The sequence below is a fragment of the Thamnophis elegans genome, chromosome 1 (genome assembly GCF_009769535.1).
Source record: "Thamnophis elegans isolate rThaEle1 chromosome 1, rThaEle1.pri, whole genome shotgun sequence".
Taxonomy (NCBI): Eukaryota; Metazoa; Chordata; class Lepidosauria; order Squamata; family Colubridae; genus Thamnophis; species Thamnophis elegans.
In genome coordinates, this window is record NC_045541.1 from 66,935,335 (window position 1) to 66,954,181 (window position 18,847).

General features: G+C 41.8%; 1 protein-coding gene across 3 annotated transcripts in view; it reads right to left on the reverse strand.

Annotated features, from left to right (window-relative positions):
• SSH3 (slingshot protein phosphatase 3) overlaps window positions 1-18,847 on the reverse strand; it is a 25,334-nt gene continuing 6,487 nt past the window's right edge. For 2 of the 3 annotated variants that reach the window (XM_032218541.1, XM_032218557.1), the window contains 12 exons: window positions 18,177-18,366; window positions 14,937-15,055; window positions 12,729-12,800; window positions 10,662-10,727; window positions 10,054-10,248; window positions 9,531-9,624; window positions 9,173-9,301; window positions 5,214-5,260; window positions 4,779-4,925; window positions 3,953-4,153; window positions 2,993-3,428; window positions 1-1,054 (listed from right to left, as the gene is read on the reverse strand). In XM_032218541.1, coding sequence (XP_032074432.1) covers window positions 605-1,054; window positions 2,993-3,428; window positions 3,953-4,153; window positions 4,779-4,925; window positions 5,214-5,260; window positions 9,173-9,301; window positions 9,531-9,624; window positions 10,054-10,248; window positions 10,662-10,727; window positions 12,729-12,800; window positions 14,937-15,055; window positions 18,177-18,366 — 2,146 coding nt within the window. In that variant the 3' untranslated portion in view covers window positions 1-604. The remainder of the gene's footprint in view (window positions 1,055-2,992; window positions 3,429-3,952; window positions 4,154-4,778; window positions 4,926-5,213; window positions 5,261-9,172; window positions 9,302-9,530; window positions 9,625-10,053; window positions 10,249-10,661; window positions 10,728-12,728; window positions 12,801-14,936; window positions 15,056-18,176; window positions 18,367-18,847) is intronic. The other variant, XM_032218549.1, reaches the window with a different exon arrangement.

Genomic DNA, 18,847 nt, shown 5'->3' on the forward strand with positions numbered 1-18,847 from the left:
TTACCAAATGGAAAATGAATGAACTTTATTTTCAGGCTGTGTGAAGCTGGCAATGGCACAGGAACTGTAGGTACATAAAAATAAAAGGAATAGTTCATTCCCCACTTGGATCACAGTGAGAGGATTCAATCTTAAACCTTTGGCCTATTTGGAGGCCTCACATCTGACTACAATTTTCACTATTGTGCTGGGTGAGGATGACCAGAATTCTAGTCCATAAATCTGGAAAATATAAGATTGAGGCAGAACAGAATATAAAAGCAGTCAAAGCAAATTAAAGGACAAACAGCCCTGCCATATGAAACTTAAAACCGTGACATCTTCAGGGCTCTTAGAAAGTCAGTAACACATAAATGGATTAAACCCAAAAGCAACACTGGTCCTTTCTACACCCATTCTGCCATTATCGATAGAAAGGAGAAAAATGCACTTGGAAAGCAGCTGTGGTCTCTTTTAGGAGTAGAGAAGTTCTCTCCTCCAAGGCAGTGTACAGAAAATGTTTTTCCTCAGGCTAAATATCACAAATGTGTCTTCAGTCTTGGGATTCCCATGAAATCTTTTGCTTACTGACAGTAGAAAGGGGGAAAAGGCAGAGAAAAGGTCTTCAGACTGAACTGGGGCCCATGTCAACACTGGCCTGGCGCACAACCTGTCGAGACTTGGAACACGACAAGGAAGACGGCAATTGGAGCTTCTTGGAAATTTCAGGATTCATCTGTCCCTCAAATTCCTTGGTCCGACTCACTACCAGGGCAGCATCAGCCAGCTGAGCCACTGAGAGGCGATGCTGCAAGGGGGCCTTGCGCCCACATGAGCCAGATCCTTCCATGTGCCGAACAGCTTTATGCACCTTGCCTGGTGCCGGGTGGTATGAGAGCTGTTTGCAAGGCTGCGCATGGACTCTGGAACCTCTGCTCCGTCCCCTACGCCCTGGCCTCTGTCCATATGCCCGCTGGTCTCCTGGAAGAGACAATTTGCCTGTAACTGGCTTTTCATTTTCTTCACTTTGGGATGATAGTTCACAGGTCTTCCTTTCAGCATGAAGAAATACCTGCTGAGAGAGGAAGAACTCATTGAGTTGCACATCACCAACTATATTGGATTCTCTTTGATTTACCTTGGCTTTACTTTGGCCATGTCATGCATGCATGTTCATTGGAGAAGTCAATGCTAGGAATGGTTAGTGGATCAAGAAGAGGCAAGTGAGGAACACACTGGTATGATTCCTTCAAAGCTGATACAAAGATGAACATCCAACAACTGAAAGAAACTGGGTTTGAAAGCAGAGCACTTGCCTATAGTCGCCAAGAGTTGGACATCAGTAAATGGTTAAAACTAGCGGTCCATCATCTTTGTGGCTTGGCAGTCTGGCTGGGTGGGGAGAAGGGAACTGGCCAATGCAAGCGGCAGGCTGGTGCACATGCATGCATGTAGCCCTTACATGAGTAGCAAGCTGGTGTACATGTGCAAGTGCCCACCAGCCCGCTGCTCACACAAGTTCATGTGCATGTATGCTCTAGCAAACACTCACAAGGCCCAATTCCGAATAGGCCATGGGGACCTCTGGTTAAAATTACTACTTCCTCCGTCACTTTAGTTTCCATATTCCAATGCGCTTGGTTATATTTCTATGCAACTGGCTTGGAACTTTCATTTTGAAAACAAAACATTGGGCAGCTACTTCTAAGACTTGCATGCTTTTATTCTCTCTTCAAAGCATCTAGTTGAATGATTTTACTCTTAAGCTTTTTTAGGTCTGGCTGCTCCATCTCCACTCACTTTAATCCTTTCTCTGACCTGACTTATTAGACGAATACAACTCTCTGTCCCAGTAATCTCACCTATCTTCATTTATGCAGTAATTTGGGACTTTGGGGAATCTGGCACAGTAAATCATACACAACCTTTATTTATTTATTTATTTATTTATTTATTTATTTATTTATTTATTTATTTATTTATTTATTATTTGTCTTGTATGCCGCCCACAAAAGACAAGGGAAAGGGGGGAACGAGACAAAGACAACATATTAAAAACAAAACCAACATTCACAATTTCTGTGGAGGTAGATGCTTCTCAGCTCCCCCCAGCCTGCTGGAACAGCCAGGACTTGGTGGCTTTAGTAAGAAAGGGTCTTAGAGCCTTCTAGAGTACAATCAATCAAATTCATTACTTAGATTCTAATTCCGACAGTCCAATCTGTAGCAGAACCTAGGTCTTTTATTTCAGATTTTGGAAGATGAATTTAATTTTAACTCTTGATAAGGTGCTTGCTCAGGTGAGGTCATGGTCATGTTTGCTTTGAATTGTGTCTCACATTTTACTCGTTTTAATGCAAAAGAGATTACATATTTTTCTTTTAGGAGTCTATAGGGATACTACTCCTGAAAAAAAAAAAAACCAGACCCAGAAGATTTAGATTTCAATATCAGTACCAACATTACAGGTAGTCCTTGGTTAATCATAGGAATTAGGAATGGCAACTCAGTTATGCAACATTGTCATAAAGTGCGGCATCATGTGACCATGCTGACTTGCGGCAGCTATTCTGGCAATTCCAGTTGCCATAGTTAGGCAAATCTTGCACGGTTGTTAGGTACAATGTCATGGGATTGCCATTTGAAAACTCCAGCCAGCTTCCCTATTGACTTTTGCTTGTTGGAAGCCGGCAGTGAAGGGTGCAAATGGCAATCACAGGTCCATAGGGATGCTGTAATTGCCACAGTCTCCTCAGTCAGCATTGTAACTTAGAATGGTTGCTGAACAAATGGTCATTAACTAAAGAACATCATCTTCTTAACAGTATGCTTTTATTTATGGGTTTAACCTACTATTTTTTGATATAATTGTATTTCTAATTGTAAACCACTTCAAGGTTTTAAATAAATAAATATCTGATGTCAGTTTTACTTCTTGTATTCTAGTTATAAACAGTCTCTCTTTTCTGCTCCCCATTCACTCCTGCTCAGGTACCTTTAAACGATTCCATACCTCTTCCTCAGGCGTGTCCTCTGTCACAGAGATGTGTTCTGGACTATCCATCTCACTGATGCTGCGCATAATTGCATAAAGGTTAATGCGTTCCCGTCGGAGTACGGGTGGTTTCTCAGGTACTTTCATGGTAGCCATGTGTCTCCGCACCTCCTCAGCTCCTGAATCATCTGATGCCCCAGGTTCTTCTGTTGCCTGAAGACTGAGTGGGGGGATGCCTGTGGGGGGCATGGGATAACTGGGATTCTCAGAAGGCTCATGTAAAGGACGAAAACAATACTGGGGAATTGTTACTGGCACTTCTGGTTCTTCATCTGAGCTGCTCAGAGTCTCATACTCCAGGCTTCCAGAATGATCACTGCTGGCATCGCTTATATCGGAAGAGTCTCCTGAGGGGGCATCCCCCGCCTTTTGTTCCCACAGACTGCTGTGACGGCTGCATAGAAACATGAGAAGGGTATGACATTTTGGGATGTAAAGAGCAACAGGGTTTCTGTTGGGAGATGAGTAAGGAATCCCTTACTATCTTTCATAAAGAGCTAAATAATATATGGACTTAAAATGAAGTCACAGGAGCTAACTGTAAAATAAATTTGCCACTCCTCAATTGCTCCTTCCAAAAGTATCTTTTTAAGCTGCTCCCCACTGAAATTTCCACAAAAACCATACAAATGGGAGGGAGCAGAATAATTAGCACCCTATCTGTATTGCCCCATTTCCAAAGGCTACCATTGTGTAGATTTGCCTATAAAATGGTACAGGACAGGAGAACCGATTTTAGTAGAAAGATTGGATCAGGCAACTGGATATCTTTCTACATCCTTTGTCCTTTACATACACTATTTTACCAAAAGTATTTGCTCACAACTGAGTCTGATTATGTGGATGGGTGAGTGAATACTTTTGGCAATATAGTGTATGTATCAGCCCATCAATAATGTCCTCTTCCCTTCCAATTACCTGGCATCCAGCATGCCCTGGTAAAGTTCCAGCTGTCTCATGAAGCCTGGATTGGGGTGAACAATTGGTCGCCGTTCTCGCACGTGACCAAGAGCCCGTTCCAGCGACCAACCATACTCCTTCATGGCATAGGCAATCACTGTGGACCCAGAACGGCTCACTCCCATTTTGCAGTGCACCAAGACGCGAGAGCCTTGGGTCCTGTGAAGGAGAATCATGGTCATAAACTTGACTGACTTCCTTAGGCACAGACTATTATGATAATATTCTCAGAAGTGAGCAATGCTTAGAACAGCTTTGGAAAGGAATCTGGTTATTCCAGGGTATTGTTCCCACCAAGGATGGTGATCCTGAGTCAGGGATATCCTTCTTGTTTTTTTTAAACAAGTGGCTCTGACAAATGAGGCAAGGATTAGCTATCTCTTGTTCCCATACATAATTCCTTGTGGTTTGTGTCTAAAACTGTTTCTGCATAACTCAGAGATCCACAACTAGCTCTTTGCCTGCATCGTTCTGAATAAAACACAGAGATGTGCTCCGCCTCTGCTGAAAAGAGTGAATAAAGAGGCAAAAGGAGAAATTCTTTCCAGTTTTGCAGATCCTCTTAAATAGCTACTGAAATGCGATATATGCATACATAACATTTCATGGGAGATGATGCTTATGAAACTCTTTCTTAAGGGAATCATTCCATACAAACACTAAAGCTTGCTGCTGTGCACAGAGTGCTTTTAACTGGATTAGGGCAAAATTAAATTAAACTTTACAGTACATGCCAGTTCAACCATGTTTCTGTATGACAATCATCTTGATGCCCAATTCTCACCGAACATCTGAAATGAAGTTGTGGGTCTCCTTCCAGTATGGCAGTAGTTGTGAGGCCTCTTCATCATAGATGCGCACATTCATGTAAGTGAAATGCTCTGGGAAGAAGTTGTCAATCTCACGAGTCACATTGAGGATATGGCTGACTCTAAAGATAGGCAAGAAATCAAGTGAGCTTTGCCAATCCACTCTCATGAGACTGCTACACCACTGTTATCTACCTAATTTTAGCAGTTTCTTCTATCCCAATTTACCTAACCTTACCCTGTCTCCTAAATTTCTCTCCTACAATTACTTGGCGTCTCAGGATGGAACTTAAACCAAGAGTTGAAAGCACTTCCAACAAGTCGGACCTGAGAGGTATGGCAAATAGCTATCTCAAAGTCCAAGGATGAACTTCTAGCAATCTGAGCAACACCTTTAGAAGATTACAAACCTGTTCTTTTGGAGCTCCTCAAGGTTAGCTGCATTCCATTCAGAGCCCTGGAGGAACAATAACAGGTACACAACTCACTCTCATGTTGTGTATGATATTAACACATTTATGTGCACTTCTTAAAGCAGTATATTCAGAACCTAGCTATACTTTAAGCGAAGTCAGTGGTACAAGACCCATTAGATCACACAGAGTAGGCCTCCTCCGGGTTCCGTCTACCAGCCAATGTCATCTGGCCACTACCCGGGGGAGGGCCTTCTCTGTGGCGGCTCCGGCCCTTTGGAACGAACTCCACGCAGAGATTCGGACCCTCACCTCTCTCCAGGCCTTCCGAAAAGCCATTAAAACCTGGCTGTGTTGGCAGGCCTGGGGTCGATGAGTTCCCTTCCCCTCTCGAATCGTGTGGCTGTTGGTTGTTTTTAAATGCCCTGTACTTTTGTAGTTTTTGTGTTTTTCCCTTCCCCTCCTTGAGTTTGTGCGCCGCCCTGAGTCCCGCCGGGAATAGGGTGGCATATAAATAAAATGAAACTCGAAACTGCTCTGTACATTTCAGAGTAGAAGAAAGTAGAATGTATTTTTTCATGCTATCCCATGAGAAAATATAGGTAAAAAAATGTCACAAAAGCCCCCTTAAGTTCTATTTAAAGAAAATATACAGGGAGTAAAAATACTGCATTTGGAGATCACTTATTCACCAATCATCCACCTAAAATGTGTGACTGCCATTTGTAATTTTGTTGAGTGTGTGCACACCCACGCATGTGCGCGCATTTGAAAATGATTTGAAAGCACCTTTTTAAAGCAGAGATACCATTTTTCAGATTCCATACAAGCCTGAAAACATTTCTTTTTTAAAAAAACACTAAAGATGCCGTTATTTTAATACATCAATTTTTATGTGTATTTTGTATTTCTTTCAGGTTAATGTAGAAATCTGAAAGACACAACTGCTTTAAAACAATTCTGCACTCTACTCCCAACATGTTCCAGAGTAACTCTACTGGTCATTTCTGAAGCATGTACAGGCCTCATCTATATGCTATATGTGTCAAGCACGCCTTCTTCAGCAACCAAGAAAGAAATCACTTAACTCCATTTGTAGAATTAAAAGTACTTTTACTGGTTATGAAAAGACAACTGTGAAATAAAGCAAGTTCTGAGGTAGAAATGCGTACGAAAGCATACATATCAAACATTTGCCCAGCCCCCTCCCCCCCCAAACAATCCCCACCTCATTGCCCAATCTGCAAATCCCTTAGGTGTCCTGTGGGTGCATATCCAAGAAGTATCATCAGGTTGGAATGCAGGACGGTTGGCCTTGACCAACTCCAAACATCGGCCATCAGCATGCGCAGAAGATGGTGAGAACAAAACTCCCCTTTTAACTAACCTCCTGTATCAATTATTTCCAATCCCAAATACCATCACCACCACCCCCGTTTCTATTGCAGCTGAAAGAAAGTAGCGAAGCAGAGGCTGACATCATGTCTTAATGAAATAATTATAGCATCTCCCAATACAATCCTAGATATATATTCTCAGAAGTGAGCCCCATTGAGTTCATTGGGATGCATACCCAGGGTATGCAGAGTAAGATAATCATACCCAGCTTTTTCCTAAATGAAGCAGTTTTCAATTTCCCCAGAGGCAACTCCATTGTAGATGAAACAAATCCCAATTTTTTCCCTTTCACTGTCAAATCTTTGGCAGCCCACTCAATGGAATACAACATTATATCTGAGCTTCATTTAATGACATTTATTAAAGAAAACAAGACAAAGTTTCAGAAGTCTCAGAAATGCGAGAGCTTTCATTTTTAGAACCCAGCTGATCCCTCAGTTAATTAAGGTAGAGATATGTTCAGACTTTTGCTAAGAGTCTTTGTGGAATTGTTGAGGAGGCTATTTAGGGGGCAAGGATCTGAATCTCCTTCAAGATCAAAAATTACTGATTTTCTTTCCATGTACATGTATACATCCAGACTAGACTGTTTCTCGTTTCATATAATATATGTGGATATATGCACAATTTTCTATTTATTTATTTTAGTCATGTTTTCGACTAAGAGATGCATTTAATGAAATTTTATTTTAATCTATGCCGATAAGTATAAAGTGACAATAAAGTTATATTCTAAGTCTAAGTTTACTACAGCATTCATGTTATTAAAGTCCAACTGTCTTCTCCTGTTTCCCAACTCAATACAGTCTTCAGTTTTGCTACCGCAAATAGCAGAGAACAGAACATGCAGAGTTCAGCTGCACACAATGGGGCAGAGGGAAGCTTATTATTATGAGATTTGCCTTAATTTCACACCAAAACGGCAGTAATCTTCAGGAAGAAGAAATTGTGCTACTTACACTAACACAAATTTCTACATAGCCACTGGACTAAATGTTAACAGTAGTGAATATAATATCAAATTAGAGCTATCTGCAGATAGTAAATAAAGGAAGCTTTAAGTCAAAAATAATTGGCCCAGAATACAGTGAGAGATTATTTGGCAAGTCAGTAACTCTCATAGGCTTTATTGTAGAATTAAACAGGTCATAGGCAGTCTATTTTGTATCCTGTTACTTGAGGAACCACTGTCCCTAAAGCAATGTTATTAGCAAGGAGGTTGCTATTGCTCCCTTGGAGAAATACCTGAATTTTTATATGCTCTATGGCTTTCATTTGTAAATCACCCCAAGTCATTCAGGTGAGATGAGTGGTATATAAATTTGATTCGTTAATTAATTAATTTCCTGGTAGAAAGCTCCCTACAGAATCAGAATTTTTCCAGGAAAATTCAACTGTATGTGATAAACTCCCCAATGAGGCCCATTCAAAAATATTAGATTTCCACTTTCTGAATTCCAAATCAAACATTAGCCATGTTAATTGGAATTGTGAGAACTTGAATTCAGTTGGAATGGCTGATTTCTATGATACTACTTTTAACAGAGGCCTGTGATATACAACAGGGATCCCCAACCAGACTGGCACTGGCCCATGGTGAGCCAGAAACTGGCCCATGCAAACAAGAAAAGTCCTATCTGCGCACATGCAAGATGCAGGCAGCACACGAAAGCAGCCCCCTCCAGTCTATGGAAAAACCTCTCTCCATGGAACCGGTCCCTGGAGCTCAAAAGGTTGGGGGCTACTGGGTTAGAAGATACTACCGTACTTTTTGGAGTATAAGATGCACTCTCCACACACCCCCTAAAAGGTGAATTGTTGGTTGCGTTTTGTACACCAAATACAGCCATTTTTGGCACCCCCACCCCAAGGGTCTCATTTTGCCAAAAACAGGCCAATTTTTCATGAAAAGGGGGCGTGCAGAGAGTTTGGGAAGCCTGCAGAGTGCTCTTGGGGGCTGGGGAGGGCAAAAACAGGATGCGTGGGGGGTTGGGGAGGCCAAAAACGGCCCCATTTTTTGCAAAAACGGAGCATGCAGAGGGTTTGGGAGACATGCAGAGTGCCCCTGGGGGCTGGGGAGGGCAAACACTTTTTTTTCTTGTTTTCTTCTTCAAACTCTTGGTGCGTCTTATACTCCAGTGCATCTTATAGTCTGAAAATATGGTACTTCCTTGGGGAGTAAAACTATTAGATGGCAGCAAAATACTTTCAGTCCTGTAAGGTAGACCAGACTAAGAAACCAATGCCATATATGTCCAACACTACTTTTATTGGAACAGCTATGGTAGCAGAATCTTAAAAATCTGAATGTGCTCCTCTCCTCCCTTCATCTTAATGTGAATTAGGGAGGGGCCTGAGACATTTACTCAGATTAGTTTCTCAGAATGGAGTTAAACTGTGCTTGTCTGATCATTATCCTGGTAGCTGATTTTCCTTCAGTCCTTCAAGGCTGTTCCCTATTCTTTCTACATCACCAATCAAGAGGCACCAATTGTAATCCTTGGGATTCTTAACCACTGGAAGGCTGATATCAGGGGCCCCCTCTTGTATTTTCTTACCAAGTAGAGGTAATCAAAGATCTTAGAAGGCCGATCCATCTGTGCCATGATAAGCAACATTTCGTTGTCAATAAACTCCTTGTAATCTTCCAGACTACAGCCAACCCGCTGCTCCAGTTCTGTACGAATCTGGGGAAGATGATGACTGGTGTTATCTTCCACTTGGGATTTTTCCTAATCATACCCCGCTACTCATTATCCTGCATTATAGGTTCTGACTTCCCAGATATTTGCCAATCCTCCCCAATCCTTTTTCTTGTGCTCATAATCCCGTTTATTCACACACTTTGCCATTCCCGTTTTTCCCCCACACTCCCATCACCTCCTATTCCAAGGTCCTCTGGTCCCAACATCCCACCTCCTTGGAGGTGATGCTCTCCAGGTCAGTGGTGCCCATCACCTCACGCAGCTTGGCCCGGATCGTCCGTTCTGTCACGTCCTTTGCTGTTCGCCTGAGGCACAGAGATGAAGGGTCGGCAAAGTTCTTGGCCACCAGACTCTCCCCCCCAACAACATCACCTCAGGTTTCCCACACAGACACCCATTCCTTCCCCTCCCCTCCCGCTGCAGGGTATAAATCTAATATTATCCTAAGCCTTAGTATTTCCTTACAGAAATTTATTCCTTTAGGCCTAAAAAGTGCCACAGGATTAATAATGGGATTTGAATAGCATCCCCCAGCCCCATTGCAATATTTCAGTCTAGGTTATTGGGCTGGACTTCAGAAGCAAGACTCAAGAATAGGGCATGGTATGCACTAGAGTGACTGGGATTTTTGTCCAAAAGTTGCCTGGATTTGAGATTAGGACACTGTGTAAAATCCTTCTAGGAACCCTCACAGGCCTACTATTAGCTCCAGGGGGAAAGGGGGCATCACTGACTTGTCTGAGAAGATGGAGGGAGACGTGGGCCGCACAGATTCCAGGTCAGACATGGCTAGCCACTCATTAATGCAGCTCTGGTCAGAATTCACAGCCTTCTGATACCACTCGGTCCAGTTCAATGCACCCCCTCCAGGAAAATAGTTGTTGGAGACTGCTTCGTTGCATGCTTTGTGCAGCACTTGCAGTGCTGACCTGAGAGCAGAAAAAGCAATTAGACCCTGAGAATATGAAGTCTACTTAAAAGTGTTCAAAGCAGGAGAGATCACATCCAACAGCCAGCATAACCTGTAGCAGTTAGGCCCATCCTTTCATTTTTCATATACAATTACTGACTACAGTACAACTGAATATATTTGCAATAGTTTATAAGCACCATAAAATTTAAACCTTTATTTTTTAAAAATTTTAAATAAATATGATTGACAGCTAAAGAACTCCAAATTTTCCTTTTATATTTTAAACTCTTTGGAAGCTACTGTTGTTATCAGGAAAAAGCAAATGCCTGAGGGTCAGCAATAATAGTTTCAGTATCTTTCCTGATATTCATTTATTGCCTTTTTATGGATATCTTAAACATTGTTCATCCAATTAAGAGCCTTGCTCACCACATTGTCTGGACAGAGATGGGCTTAAAGATCCGTGTTTGTCCCCCAGATGTCACACTGAAGCCCCTGAAAAAGAATAGGAGAGTCAACTATTAAGTAACTTTGTACTCTAGGAAGAAGGCAGATATCTGGAATGTTGTAAAGAAAAATGTTAACAGTTTGGACAGTTGGGTAAGTGGCATGAAATATCCCAAAATACTAGATTCCATTGTTAGCTGGAAAAAAAAAGGACATTCTCCCCCAACACACAAAAAATTAAACTAGGCTGTGTCTGCCTTTTGGAATAACAATAGAATTAATTCATGATTTCTAAAAATAGATTCTATCAGTTAAAATTATTGTGTCAATCCTACCTCCCCTGCTCTCTAAATTGTGCAGTTGTTCTAAGGGCCAGTCTGGGAAAATCTGGTTTTGAAGAGTGGCACAAGAATGCTAAGGATAAATCAATAATAATCCTAGAGAATCTTGGTTTTTATATATAAAATCTTTTTTTATCCTTTCTATAAAGGATTTTATAGGCGTAAGCAACCAAGAGTAAATTAATGGAATTATATTGGGATGTGGCAAGAACAGGTGGATACACAACTTCGTTTTGGGCCATAAGGGAGAGGGCTCAGTCACAAAGCAACTCCAACGAGGAAGGAAAATATTGAAAGCATTGTCTCCAACAGGTGCCTTTACTGTATATTAGCAGTAAGGCTTCTTCCTGGACACAGCTGAATATGGGAAAGTTTTGGGAAAGCAATCGATGGGTTCCCTGCTGTTCTGTTCTCGCCTTTCTTTGCACTGCCACCAATTACTTCTCTGAATGTGGGAGAGGGGCAGCTTTCTAAAAAGTTCTGAATAGATCAATATTTCTGGACCTAGAATGTTGAAAAGGGCATTCTATGATTTCAAGCTCTCCTACCTACAGCATGAGTGGTGGGACCATTTCTCCCAGTTGTATCAACCTGGCAAGAGGAAGTGTCCTATCCGTTAGAAAGTGCTACCTAGGCAGACCATGGAAGTGTAATAGTATGAGCAAATGACCTTGGGATACAGAAGAGAGACACAGACTAGGCAACCAGCATGTAAAAGATATCTCAGTTCATAGCAGGATTGGAGGGGGCATAGGAAATGTTTCAGTAGGGACCCTCCCTAGTTTTCTCGAGAGTAAAAGAAAAAGAGGAGAGAAATACTTTCAGTTTTGCAAGGTTCTGTTAATGAAACCTTGCAGTGAAGATAGAGCTAGGATTTCTGATTGTATTTCTTGTCTACCTTGCAAGACTTACAGAACAAGAGCCTTTTCTATTGTGGGGCCTCACTGCTAGGGGTTTCATTCCCCTAGTAACCAGACTCACCCAACCCTGCTAGCCTTTTGCAAGACATAAAGGCTTGATTTTGTCACTGAACCTGGAACTCTGACAGCGTGGGTGAGTCATTTCTTGGTTGTGTTAATTGTTATAATTATTAGTGCTGGTGTGGCTTGCTTTTTTCTTGATTGCCACTTATGTTATTTATTTCATTATATCATTTTTATTGTTTTTAGATACTGTTAGCTGCCCAGAAAATGAAATAAACTTGCATTGTAATATTAAAATACAAGCTACGTAACTTATATACTTGCTTCGGGTGTTCTTGATGTAAGAACAAAAGGCCATTGCATTATAACATCATATTTCATCAGGTTGTTTGGGGGGGGAGTGTATTATTGTGACTTAGAAGGAAATGCAGAAGGGACAGCAGAAGGGAATGATCTTTTAAGAAAGGAACAGATGGAAAAGAACACAGTACAGAAATGGTCAGTTCCATAAGATAAAAAGGGAAGGATCTAGCCCAGAAACAAATGAAATCTCTTAGTGGTTTAGAATATACTTTATGCCACTTATATTTATGGAATGGAAGTAGAGAAGGCATCACCTGTTTATTCCATGTGAACACTTGTGATATAAAAAGACAATCAGATACACTTTGTATGACCTTTCATTATCCCAGTCTATTTATGTATGCAAAGCAAGCTCCTGACACAAACTTAAAATAAAACAAAAAACTGCAATTATATGCAATATAAAGGAATAGCTCTCTTACCCATCACCATCAAGGAAAACCTGTGTGTCACTCCAAAGTGGAAGCACCATACCCAGTGTGCAGGTAGCCAAGCTATTTGAGAAAGAGAGAAAGAAGGAATTAAGAGAGCATCTAAAACAAGCATTATACTGCATGTTTGCTTTGGAGACTAGTTTCTTTGGCTTTTATCTGGGTCCTTTCCTAAACTTGCAATCATTTGATAAATACTGTAAAAATAAATGTATTATCAGCAAGTTTTCAGTCAAACAGATGTTTCATAGCAGACAGACTATATTATACAGGCAGGAAATATTTGCAGTGGCTAAGAAGAAAACTCAAAACACTTCTATTTTGCTTCTTGATTTGAAATTCTGCTGTAGCAAACTTTACGTGCTTCCAGCTGAACTCATAAATGAAAGAGCTCACTTTAGAAAAACAGTAGGGAGAAAGAGGGGGAAAAAAACCTCTACAAACTGCCAAACTGGTTTGACCAGGGAATAAAATATATACAGCAGGCTACAAATGCATGAGGCAAAGAACAACTGTAAAACTAAGGCAGTTCTAATGAAGATTTTTCTATGTAACTACTTTTATGAAGAGAACAAAGGGATTATGAACTGGAGTACAGATGCATTTGTTTACTTCTAATAACAGCACCTAATTCCAAGTATGACTCCTAGCTGGTTACCCAAAACAGTAAAACACAAAATCAATAAAAGAATTAAACTGCATTATAATAATAATCCCCTGGCACCCTTTCACAATGGTGATAATTACAATTACCTATTGAAGTCTCTGTGGAATGGTAAATGTTCCTAAATTAAACCAGGTGGCTGTCAATTGAACCCTAGGGGAGGGTACTCCAGGAGGAAGGGTCTGCACAGAGAAACTATATCTCCAGGTTTCCCCTCAACAACCTCCTGTACACAAGGGGCCTTGAATAGCCTTCCTTGGGATGTGCAATCAGACTAGGTCAGTTGTAGATTGAAGACCTGATTCTAGATATATCTAGAAGTCAAGCCACGTAGACCTTTAGAAAAGTACCATGGTGTTGTATGGGCACAATGGCTTTCACTTCCTACCACACAGGCCACTTTGTTTTATATCAATTGCATTTTAGTTTCGGCATAGTTTTCAGAGGCAGTCCCAAGTAAAATACATTGTAGCCATTTAGTTTATCTTCCATTTATCAATCCACATTGTTAAATTTGGCTTTTGAATATGATTTAAAGTAAATACTCAAGAGTATTCTATCTTTTTCTTCCATTTTTCCACAAATCATTATTTAGAAAGTGGAAATTATGTGGCATGATAGGCTAAGAGGCTAAATTGGAAACAATGGGTTGATTTGCAGTAGACAGGTAAGGGCATCTGACTCCCAGTTCATTCTAACTAATCAAAAAGTTAAGTCCCAGGCTCATTTAGGTATGCAGGTATGGTTAATAAGGTCAAATAGGTTTTGCTTTCCAGAACATTTTCTGTCATTACCAGCCATTACTGAAAAACTTATAAAAGCACCTGGGATTAGTGAGAGATCAACCAATGGATTCCCAGGGCAGGTAAAACTGCAGCCTCAGTCGTAGGTGGAGCCGAATTAACCCACTGCATTAGCCAAAGTTCATGAGAAAACCAGAACCGATGAAAGCTCAGAATTAATGTTTATAGACCAAGGCTCATCCACATGCTGAGACAAAATTAAAGTGTGTTAGTGTGATGTGTGAAACCCGGCCATTCTATCTATTTCTCAGTATAATACAGGGGTGGGCTTCAAAATTTTTATCAAGGGGTTCTCTGTCCAGTTGATGGATGGGCGTGGCCATGGTGGGCATGGCCTAGGCACCATGGCCAGGGTGGGGGGCATTTTTGCCCTTCCCAGACTCCGGAGGCTTTTCTCAAGCCTTCAGGCGGGTGAAAACGGCCTCCCCAGACTCTGGAGGCCCTCTAGAGGCCAGAAACGGGCCCGTTCCCAGCATTTCCGAACTTCCAGTAGGCCTGTTTTTCACCTCCCCGAGCCTCTGTGAACGCCCTGCAATTACCTGCGTCCAAAATGGGTCACATGGGGACTCCTGGGAGGAGAGGGGCAGGGCCAGCCAGGAGTGGGATTTGGGGGTTCTCCAAACTGCCCAATCTTAGCTAGAGGTTCTCCCGAACACCTGCGAACCCACAGCAGCCCACCCCTGGTATAATACCGCTCGTTTTCCTAATGTCACCACACCCTTGCCATCTCACCTTTCATCAGGGAAGTCCACGCCCAAAAGCACCATCTCGCTCTTGCTCTCCCTCTCCGTTACTGAGACCACCACCAAGTATCGGATTCTATGAGCTCGTGCTGACTCCAGTCTCACAGCCTGCCAGGAAGAAAACATACTAGTCTTGCATGTTTGCCTTTTGGTGTCACTTACATATGTATCTCAATACAATTTCCACCATGAAAATAGGTGGTGCTACCCACAGATCCAGGAGAAGGGATTTTGTTCAGAAGCAAATGGAAGCTGTTAGGAGCCCTGAGTATTGATCACACTTCATGTTTATGCTTACATTAAAACTAATGTGATTTATACTAAATCAGGGGTCTCCAACATTGGCAGCTTTAAGACTTGTGGACTTCAACTCCCAGAGTTCCTCAGTCAGCTTTACTCTGAACTCTGGAAGTTAAAGTCCACAAGTCTTAAAGTTGCCAATGTTGGAGACCCCTGTATTAAATCATGGTTAGCAAAACTTGAGCAGTGGTTTGAGAACTTTTTTAAAACAAAATATCTAGAAAAAGAAGCATGTTTGCAAGTAAGCTGAAGTGTGCTTTGCATTGCATTTGGCGTTTATAAACTAATTTCCAAAAAATATAAATATTATCTGTAAAATCATGCTGAATCAAGATTTAAATTTATAAAAGTCAGACTATGGTATAGAGCTATAGAAGTTTGTAATTCATCTTAGTTTTCATCTTTAAGAACTTTTGTGTTTTTTTCCTAAGTTAAGATGCTTGGAATTTTAAAGTACATTCACATACACCGATTGTATATTCACAAACTAGTTTTTACATTTTACCCCCATTTTGAGTGATTCCTTAAAAGCCTTCTGTGGCTAAGCTTCTAAAATGATGAATATCTGCAAGACGTTTAATAGTATTAGTACTGCAATGGCTTATTTAAATTGTTAATTGTGGATAGACAAGGAAAGGTGAATTCCTCTATCAACCTTAGAGATATTATTTAACTTTTAAATAATATTTATTACTATATTTTATTCCTGGCGAGGAAAGCTATGGCAAATCTAGACAGCATACTATAAAGCAGAGACATCACCCTGCCAACAAAAGTGTGTATAGTCAAGGCTATGGTTTTTCCAGTTGCAATGTATGGCCGTGAAAGTTGGACCATAAGAAAGGTTGAGCATCAGAAAATTGAGGCCTTTGAACTATGGTGCTGGAGAAGACTCCTGTGAGTCCCTTGGACTGCAAGGCGATCAAACCGGTCAGTCCTAGAGGAAATCAACCTTGAGTGCTCTTTAGAAGGTCAGATCCTGAAGATGAAACTAAAATACTTTGACCACCTAATGAGAAGGAAGGACTCACTGGAGAAGAGCCTCATGCTGGGAAAGATTGAGGGCAAAAGAAGAAGGGATGACAGAGAATGAGGTGGATGGATGGAGTCACCGAAGCAATAGGTGTGAGCTTAAATGGACTCCAGAGGATGGTAGAAGACAGGAAGGCCTGGAGGAATGTTGTCCATGGGGTCCCAATAGGTCGGACACGACTTCGCAACTACTAACACCAACACCAATTGTATTTTATATTTTTCTTTCATCTGGCTATTGATATCTTGTGCGAATATTGATAATCAGGCAAAAATCACATTCTGCAGTTTTTCCTGGCCACACTTCAAAAATGATATAGAGCCAAGGTCTCTATTTTGGCATTGTGTCAGAAGTCTTAGGGATGAAATGGGCCCCTTAAGTGTCTGCATCTTCAGAAAACAAACACAAAATGAATGTTTTGAAGTCCCCTTTGAGGAATCACTACCAACATAGTATGAAGTGTGATTCCAGCGTAGCTTTTACAAACCCTTCGGTGACGGGTTCCACGCTAGCAGCTGACATGGAAAACCAGCCGCTTTGCACAGATTCTTAAGCTAGAAGTGGAAGTGTGGACAAAAGCTTTGGGGCTCCTGAACGGAGAGGACCCTCAACAGATGTTCATTCGTATTTTGATTCATTTTTCACTAATCAAGGGGAAGGTCCACAATAGAGAACCAACTGATGTTCAGAGTAGTAATGTGTCCACTATAATTTTTTTTTCTAACTGAACAACTCCTGGCAACCTTCCAAAAGGAGTCAGGGTCTATCAGAACTTAATAGCCACTGCCTGAAATAAATTGTTCCTGGTGCTTGGAGGCTGCTATGATTCACTTTCTAGGAAGAAGAAGAAAAAAGGAAAACTAAAGTTATTTAAGCCCATCTGGAAATCTCCCAGCAGAGGCCTCAGAGACAAAACTTGGATCAGGCTCAGCAGAGACGCCAGCTCTGGCTGCCCGCCCAAGAGACGAAGAGCCCCACAGGCCATAAATGGGGAAATGGCTGAGCTCCTGGCTGAATCTTTGAAATCCAAATTCCAAAAGGGGAGATATTTTTCCCCACCCCACCCGAAGGACAATGAGTGGCCGAAGAGAGAGTCCCAGAAGGTGCACAGGGCTGAGTTCATTTCTCACAAGACTGCCAAGCAACATCAGTTCTGGTTTTGCATCACAACAGGAGATAGGAAAAAGCAGGCTATTTCAGGTCATGAACACATATGAAGAAGGAAGCAACTTGGAAAGTCTGAATCAGCCTGGGAAGCAATCTGGGTTCTCCAGAATTTCTCTTGAAGGAATAAACTTGTGTCTCCTGCAATCAGCAGGAGGCAACATGCATGACTGAGTGAGTGAGTGAGTGAGTGAGTGTGTGTGCAGAGAACGTGAGGACAAAACTCTTCTGTATTTTTTAAATGGAATTAACTCCAGCCACTTGGAGGGGCATTTAGCTACAGTATATGAAGCCTCACCTGCAATTTGAATGATATGGTTCAGACGGACCTTTTATTGCATTACAGAAAAGCAGGTAACCATTAGTCAAAAAAAAAAAGTATCTGCAGAACAAAGCCGCTCTTTTCACTACTAATTGCTGCATTAGCCAACATGTTGTTCCTTGCTGTGCCACAAAGAAAAGCAGAGCATCCTGGATATTGAAGGGGGCTCAGCAGGAAAGGAACCTCTTCATTCCTTAAACAAGATAGGTTTAGTTTAGTTTGATTGGCAAAGTGATCTGGTCTGCCCAGAATGCCAGATCTTAAGTAATCAGACAGCAAAATGGGGAATTGGAATCAGAAACATCATTGGAGTATGAAGTTGCAGAAAGAAATATGAGAAGACATTACTGCCTAATGGTCTCTACTTTTTCTCTGTTTGCACCCCTTCTTCCTGTCATTAACAATCTTACCAGCTGGATGGTGTCTTCTGGCCGCAGCAGCTCCACCATTTGCTGTAAGTGCAGTTCTTGCTGCCCAGCAATAGCATCTTCACTTTTGGGTGTTTGGTCTAGGGAAGTTGCTGGATCCTCCAGGACCGCCTCCAACTTGTCTTCTTCTGGCAGGAGTAGAGCAGCTCCCTTGACCATGACAAAGCTGTGGCTGAAGAAGAGGCGATCAAAAAGAGACTCATGTTGAAAGACCTGCTTAGGGTGTGCGCTAGTTGGAAAATGGCTGCTTTCAGGGAGAGGGGAAGTTTAGAAATGTGAAAAAAAAGTAAGGGAAGGAAAGGGGAGGGGCAGGGGGGGAGGGAGGAAGGCCTGACATAGCTAATGGCAAGCTGGGCACGCCTTTTCAGCAGTCGGATGAACAAATAGTGAAGGTCAGCTGGCATGGCAAAATGCAGGACAATGAGGGCTGCTGAACTGGGGCTTTGTGGGAGGATAGGGGGGAAGCTGCTTTGCACCATGTTACTAGAACTTCTTTGGTGTTTGTTGCTTCCTTGGCATGGCACCGTTTTGCTGCACTGTGAAGGCTTCCCAGGCATTTAGTGCTGGAGTTGACGAGAGGCTGCTTTTTAGGTGTTCAACACTTCCTGGGGTGTGGCACCTTTTCACTGAGCTGCTGGGCCAGGCTACAGCAG